Raw genomic sequence first — 7,967 nt, 5'->3', positions numbered from 1 at the left:
TTTTTTTTTTTTTTTTTTTTTTGGCAGAGTAAGCCATATTGCACTTACAGCTACATAAAAGCACATTTGCTCCATGGCAGTGGCCTGAATGCAACATGCTGCAACACACTTAAATATAATGCCAATGAGCTGGTGAACTTATGAGCCTATGTTGTAATTTACTATCCCCAGCTAGTAAAAATATAAACCCCCACTAGCCCACTTTCAGCTTTGACTACATCTGAAGACTTGTGTTGAACAACACTTCTGTTTGGGGTTTTTTTGTTTGTTTTTTTACATAAAAGCAGCCTGAATACCAGAGCTTCCTACATCACCTGGTCATCTCTGCTGCCAGCCCTAACAGCAGATTTCAGAACATCACCACATTCTGCAACTGACGTAAAAACACTTCAAAAAAAAAAAATGCATCTGTCACGCTTCAGGGGCTTACATTTACTTGCAATCTCAATCATACACATTATTTCCATGGTACAGTGCTCTGTATAGAAGAGTGACATGCAAGCAAACCTGCATCCCATGCCTGCTGACTTGGTCCTCTCGCTGCTGTGTCTGGCTTTGCCATTCCAACTGTCCACATCATAGCAGCTAGAAGAAAGAAAGTAAACAGCGGCGTAAAACATCAGTCACTATAGCTCAGAGAAGCTAAGTATTTAGCTGTCCCTAAAAAAACAAAACCTTGCCCCTGTAAATGCTTTTAAAGCACTCACGCTTGGTTGGTTTCCCTAGGCACTTAGAAAGTGAGGTGGGAGAAAATTAAGGCAGTGCATCCATTCAGTTTTTAAGAAAGTCCCAGAGCACAAATAGCTAAGAGTCAGTATAGTCTTCTCTGTGGGCTAAAGAAAGCAAAAACCCAAAACTAGGGTCCTCATCTCCTTTGTTTTCCGGATCGTTTCCGCCTCTTTTCTTCAAAGAAAAGAACTGCCCAGGAAATTATGGTAGTACCAAAGGTAACCAAGGGTTGACGTACACAGCTTACTCCTCATGTTCTGCTAAAGGTAAAGCACACAAGCGAGAGATACGCAGTTGTCATCAGGGTGCTAGTTTTCTCTCTGCCCATTTGGTTTGGTTCTTTCCTGTCAAAATAACTGCTACTTCTGGTTTAGTTCCAAGAGGAACTGAAGGATGTTTGGGGGTTTATTCTTGAGATGGATCCCTAAATTAAAAAGGAATACAAACCATTCTGAAATCAGTGGAAAGGAACTCAAATCAGCTGTTTATTTAAGTGTGCATCAGTCTTCCTGTTTTTATAGAAGCTCAACTAAACAAAATAAGCCAAGGCGAACACAGTGCCTACTTTTCCACTACAAGCTCAGCCAAGGTGATGTTTTTGCATCTAGAGGGAGCCACAGGATGTGGTCTTGCAAAGGAGACACTGACATTCCGCACAAGAACTTTTTGTCCAGTATTTATTAATTGTTGAATTGCATTCTCCTTTAGAGAAACTCTGTTCACTAAAACATGAGAGACTTCATCTAGATTGTCTCAGGTCAGTATAACAGAATCTCCAGTAAAGGAGATGTCAGCTGAAGCCAACAGAAGCTCTGCTTGGAATGTATAAAAGTATTTATACAACTTGTTATATTATTATACAAATTATACATTACACAAAATGCTTGGGGAAAAAAAGATCAATCAGGTTGTAGGCATCCTCAACTTAACACCCAACATTTGGAAATACCTATTCATCCTACAAGCGATGTAATGAAAAAATCACTGAGGTCCATGAAGCACCTGAGTCCAGGTCCTGTGAGTGTTGAGTCGCCTGCCTTCCAACTATCTTCCTTCATCTGAAGCACATATATATCTTTGTGGATAAGGGCACCAGACACCACCATAGCTAAACATCCCAAGAAAGCCAGGGAAGAGACTACTGATTTTGTTTGCAGAGCAATACTTGAATAGAGTGAGCAGCCACACAGTGAACAATAAAGCAAATTGTTTTCTATTTTTCAAAATATTCAAAAATATTCTAACCACTGCCCTCTGTACAGTGCCCAGAGCAAGAGGAAGAATGTGAACTTCATCACATGTTTAAAGTGTGTCTATAAAGCATATGCACAAGGAATAAGTGTATTGAGTGAGCATCATTTAATCACAGAACTTTGCAAACACTACTGTCCATCTAACACACGTTTTTGTATGCAGAACAAAGGGGCCTGTTCTGCACTGTGTTCACGAAAGGATAAATCTACTTTAAACACTTCAGCTTCACAAGGCAAATGCGGGCTCCCTTTGGCTAATTACAGTTGGCACCATTGTAACTGATAAACAAGGCCTTCTACAAGTGGTCTGTTCCAGAACATAAATGCACTCCAATCTTAGGGCAATGAAGTAACTAAAATAGTGCCCTTTGGTTTGACACAAAAATAGGTTGTCAGTTTAATCTGGTTAAAAACATTAACATTCTAATCTTACTCACAGGAATATATTAATGCAGGAAAAATGGGCTCATTTCTCTCCTGTGCAGTTTCTACCAGCATTCTTAGTGGCCCCTTGGGACAGAGAACAGCCATCAGATCTGCAAAGAGAAAAGGGCCAGACAACCTTATCTCAAACTATCATGCATATTTTACATTCTTTATCCTTAAAAAGTTATTCTCCCCTCAAAATTACATCTATCAATATTAACTGGATGATTTCCTGAATGGCAGTTTCTGACACTTCGTATAACTCTAGCTGTTCTAGTCCCTGAAGATGTTATTCATTTAAAATACCATCCCCAAGCCTTAATGATAAGATTTTTCATTGTGCTAATCCTAGAAAAAGCCTCTTGAGAATATTACATTATTTCTTTGAAAGTAGATAACAGCATTACGTCGAGGTGTTAAATTTAATTAGGGGAGGACTGGGGATACTTTGTTCACGTTCCACAACCCATTGCTACGAACACTGACTCTGTGTTCCACATGAATGAAGGGCTTTGGTCCAGTTCCTCTTTGCCTACCCTCTCTGCTCCATCAGAGCTCCTCACCAATCTGAATATTACCTCCCAGCTACCTCTTGTTCTGCAGGTTCTCTTGAAACTTGTAATTCATACCAAAATCCATGATCTCTCGATAACCATGAACAAAACCTGCAAGACCATCAGGTTGCTACCAATAAAAATCCAACCACGCCAACCATGCAGTTAGATACGGTTCAGTACTTCCCTGACTTGGTGTTCCACTTTGAAAGGCATGGAAGGAGTACAGTACCTACACGAACAAGATAGGAAGAGACAAGCCAGGGAGTCAACCTAATTGCCCATCTGCCTCTTTCTAAAGCTGTTAGCACCATAAAGTTGTCTTCTGAATGACATACACAGTCCTGAGATTGCCTCAGAGTAACCTCTCCATAAGCCACACCTTGAGAGTCACAACAGACTTACCATAGATGGAGATGGCACCTAGAATCACCCATGCTGACCACTCAGGTAGATATTTAATGAAAACCAGTGCCATTAGAGCACTGATCATAATGAGATACGCTTGCTGGAGCTGCAAGGGACCCTTCCAGTGGATGCAAATCATTCCAACAGCTCCAAAATTCCAGATGACTAAGAACAGAGTGGGGTAATCCATGGCCACGTTGTAGGTCTTCAGTACTTCACTGAAATACAACAAGAAAATTTAGCCAAGCAATAAAAGCAACAGACATGCAAAGCATCCTACTAGCTGTAGTTAAACAAACAAGCCTCCTACTACACCAGGAGGAAGCAGGATAGAAGCAGCTCTCATCATGAAAGGGGAACCTGCCTTGCAGCCAATTGCTGCTCTTAGCTCTCTGTTCTTCCTGCAGGAGACGAACGTGCTGTGTGTGCAGACAGCCACCACACTGCCTTATTCCTGAGGTCAACAGTGATTCCAAGGGTTTGAGCAGGCAGGATTTCAAGTCCTAACATAGGCCTGCGGCTACATGACCGTCTGTAGCAAAGCAGTCACATAAGCATCATCCCACCAGGTGCATGATGCTCACAGTTAAAAGCTTTAACAAGTGTCATCCGCAAGTTAAAAGCTTGGTTCTACCTGAGCTGGGAGCTATGGGAATGAGCTTGAAACAATGTAGTCTGAGAAAAAGGCAATACAAATCAAAGAACCAACTCAGCACGTGAAGTTCCCTTCCACTTGCTTCTCAATGTATAATGAGATAATGTATAATGCTAATAATGTATAATGTAATAATGTATAATGCTTCTCTGTACCACAAGGTTCAGCCTGTTCATTTCAAGCTCATGGTATCACTTCCCAGTGATTTTTATAGAGTAGGCACTGTAAAATCAGACATTGCCTATTAAAGGCCTCATTTTCCATTTTTTAAAAAAAGAAAGCTATCTCATTCTAATAATTCTTAAACCTCCATTTGGAGAAGGGGAGACATTCCTTTCCTTGTTCAAGTTGGGGATTTCCTGCAAAGAGGTGAAGGAGCCCTCAATTGCCAGGTTACCTGCACCATTCCCACTTACCCAAGATATATGTAGGTAAAGAGGAAGAGCAGCATCAAAGAGGACAGGATCAGCCATCCATGGATGAACTATCAAGAGCAAGAAGAGACAGTGATTGAAGGGGCTGTCACCCCTTGCGCAGGTCGCAGTGCTGCAGGCACTATTGACAGATCGTCCTATTGTCCAGTAGTCTCCTCCAGCACTCCTCCAGTTTCCAAAGACCCTGCCTTCCCCACTGCCAGCAAGGGAGGAGGGACAGACAGTTGCTCCCAGTTCTCCCAAACTCTTTCATTTTACATTCTAACCCTTGGTGTTTGTTTTTGTTGGTTTGGGGTTTTTTTTCAAGTCTCTTTCCTATCCATTTCCATGAGTATCCATACTGGCTCCTAGCCTAGACAGTTAAGCACATTCTTTCTGCTTGGAAGGGTTTGCCCAAGGCTGTACAATAAATCTGTCTCAGGGCCACGTTTAAAAAGCAGCAATGGCTAATGCTCAAATGCTGGGCTGCTACCACACATAACTCCCTGGGCACCACAAAACCTGAATGTGCCTTTCCCTCCAAGCCTTGTCCCCTTCCACCAGGGCCTCAACAGGCAGGAATAATACCAGTTCCCACAAAGCTTGTCTGAAACTTCTTAAGAGAAAGCATTTGCAGTAAATGGTACAACTTAGTCCATAAGTACAAACGGCAAAACTTTCTGTTCAGATGGAGAAGACTCAGACCTGACTAACAAAAAGTAGCAGGCCCCATTTTTAAGAGTCTACCATTAGTGACGAAATAACAGCAAAGCATATTCAGAGGCACAGCTCTACCACCACTGACAAAGGCTTCTGTACAGTATGATTCTTGCTGTGACTAAGATGTGGAATAGCCCGTGCAGTGACTGTATTTCTCACTGACACGCAAGCCCCACTTGAACTCAAGTTCACAGCATACAGGTGGAGAAGGCTCTGGCATGAACACTTTACCTTGTAGCAGCGATATTTATAGAGCACAACTAGGAACACTGTCATTACGACGATGACACTGATCATTATGATGGTGTTCAACACCGAGTTCAAGAGGCGCTGGCCCACAGATGGGGTATCCTCAGTGAAAGGGGTGTAGATCCTGCAGTATAAAGCAAAAGCCATATAAAGTATATATATTCTCTTCTAACTAACTGCCCCAAGTTAAACCAGACCTCGAGGGGGTGGGGAGAAAGGGAGGTATGACTGCCAAGGACAGCAAGCATGAGATGTAGCCTCTGAAGGGGCTGGGCTCCAGTTAATTATCAACCAAAGATTAGTGGTCTCTATCAAAAGCACATTCCTACAGAGAAGCTGTGGCTGGCAGAGCTCTAAACAAAAAGACCTAGAGTGTAAATAACTTTACTTAAGTTTAGTAACTTCTCTCCAGGCCATGAATTTTTATTGCATACTCTGGATCCTCTCTACAACAGTTATAAGGATACATCCCAGCTGCTGTCCTGAAATGGGGAGGACCCCTTCTTTCCACACTTGGTAGGAGAGTCTTGGACTCTTTTATCCCTTCCCATCACTCTGCACCCCCTCCATTTTGTTTCCTTTGGTTCAGTTCAAGGGACCACAGTCCCCATTTCTCCACCCAACATGTGAAGCGCAGTTAGAGCCCCAAGAGCGGTCTCAGGCACAGTCAGCAAGAGCTGGATGGAATTAATGTATCCACAGCATGAGTCTTTAGGAACCAGAAATGTCATCAGGAAATGAGACACTCATCCAAATGAACATGCTATTCCCTGATTGCTGCCATCAAGTGAGTGAATAGACCAGTTCGGCCTGAGCCTTTTATGCTGCGGTATGAAGCAGCTTCATTATTACGCTGCTCACAGGCTTCGCTTAAGAGCACCCTAATGACAGCTCTAACGAATCAGTATAATGTGGGTATGGAAAAAGTTACGCAGATGAACGTGGCATACTTTAGTAAGATCTTTGTATGTTTACACAGCCACCTTTAGCTGTGTAAAGGTTCTCCCAACCTGCCAAGGAAGCATTCTGTGTACACAGACGCGCCTGCGGGGAACATATGTGTAAAGCTAGGGATCCCATGTACTCAGAGGCTGTTTTGAAGACCCCACTTACAGCTGCCCATTTTTCTCCGTATAGAAGCGCACTGACTTTATGGTGGCGACGACAACAATCATACAAAGGGTGACAGGCACAAAGAGCATGATTACATGCTTTGCTCCATATTTCAGAGTCAGTTCCTCCTCTTCATTTTCCAAGGCGCTTTCTCTTACTGGAACACCCGAGTCAGACATATCCCCATCAGCAATATTGTTAGGGCTACGGCTGCTACCTGTTCGCCTCTTCTGAAAAGAAATATTAGCAAATATATAAGACGTTTCTTTTCTTTGTGTTCAAAGCTTCATTCCACCATATTTCAACTTGTTCCTAACAGGAAGGTATCAACTGACCAATACAATTAGAAATTCCATTACAAACAGGCTGCAATGGACTTTTTAAACCAAAGCCATTAATATCTTCATAGATGGACACATGCACATGAAGGGCAAAGTGCACAGAACTAAGATAGAAGAAATGTCATCTGAGGCGGCATAAGCTTGATCAGTTCCTCCTCCCACAGCAATGCTGTACTTGCTTACCCCGCTGCTTCGCTGGCAGCAGGACTAGATTCTGTTCTAACGTTTGCTGCATTTGACCAGAGCAGACAAAGGGTTTCTGGCAAAACAAGAAGGCTGAAAAGGATATCCTGCAAGAGTCATATATGCATCAGGTCCTGATTAGAAGCCTGTATCTTTAGCAAAAAGGAAGGAAAAGGGAGGAGTATATATGGAAATAAAAAGGGGGGGAAGTCACAGTGGAGGAAATAGGAACAGCTGCTGGCTGAGAGAGTGACACCAGAGAAACAACACTGACCAAAGCCAATCCTAGAGGCCAGGCTGCTGGGAGGGATTGAGGGGTAGCAGGACTACATCTGTCATCACACCCCATTTCTTCACTCCCCGGGAAGGACGGATACCTACCCTATGTGCCTGCGCTTCCCCTGCTTCTGAGGCTTGCAGGCCATCCTGGTAGGAGGGTACAGGAGGGCTCTCTGCAGACATCAGGGATGTTCTTTCATTGCAGGGCTCCTCCTCGCTGTCCGAGTTGTTCGTGAATGTGATCATTATCGCTTTCCCAGGAAGCACTCAGGAGGGGCACAGCCAAGCACTACTCAAGGCTGAGGGGACAAGTGGAAAGAAAGAGGAACACTGAATGCAGCAGTACAAACAACTGGAAGTCTGAAGAGGAGACACAATTTCAGCAGGGAGGCTACAGCACACTATGTAACTCCAACTCCATCTAACAGCTGTTTAGCCTGCTGTCACCCCAGGCATGACAACCCGTTCAGTTAAAGTCATGGTGACTTGCGGTCAGGGAGAACAGCAAAATGCTGAAGCAATTTAATACTTTCTCTTTGCCAGAGCTTTCACAGTTGTTGCCTCTATTTTCCCCTCTCCCTTTAGTACACCTTGACTTTCACAAAGGAGGTTTCTAAGTGCTTAGTGTTTGTTTTGCACGGGCC

At 43.3% G+C, this 7,967-nt stretch overlaps 1 protein-coding gene across 1 annotated transcript in view; it reads right to left on the bottom strand.

Moving 5' to 3' along the window:
* PSEN2 (presenilin 2) overlaps positions 1-7,625 on the bottom strand; it is a 12,437-nt gene extending 4,812 nt beyond the window's left edge. Inside the window, exons 1-8 of the mRNA XM_010291778.1 lie at positions 7,426-7,625; positions 6,521-6,750; positions 5,390-5,531; positions 4,442-4,509; positions 3,368-3,588; positions 2,420-2,518; positions 508-585; positions 245-246 (exon numbers count right to left, since the gene is read on the bottom strand). Coding sequence (XP_010290080.1) covers positions 245-246; positions 508-585; positions 2,420-2,518; positions 3,368-3,588; positions 4,442-4,509; positions 5,390-5,531; positions 6,521-6,750; positions 7,426-7,569 — 984 coding nt within the window. The 5' untranslated portion in view covers positions 7,570-7,625. The remainder of the gene's footprint in view (positions 1-244; positions 247-507; positions 586-2,419; positions 2,519-3,367; positions 3,589-4,441; positions 4,510-5,389; positions 5,532-6,520; positions 6,751-7,425) is intronic.
* Positions 7,626-7,967: the final 342 nt, after the last annotated feature.

This window comes from Phaethon lepturus, unplaced genomic scaffold (assembly GCF_000687285.1).
Source record: "Phaethon lepturus isolate BGI_N335 unplaced genomic scaffold, ASM68728v1 scaffold16917, whole genome shotgun sequence".
In the NCBI taxonomy this organism is placed as follows: Eukaryota; Metazoa; Chordata; class Aves; order Phaethontiformes; family Phaethontidae; genus Phaethon; species Phaethon lepturus.
The sequence above is the reverse complement of the archived record's forward strand: the minus strand, read 5'-3'. Positions and strand labels throughout refer to the sequence as shown.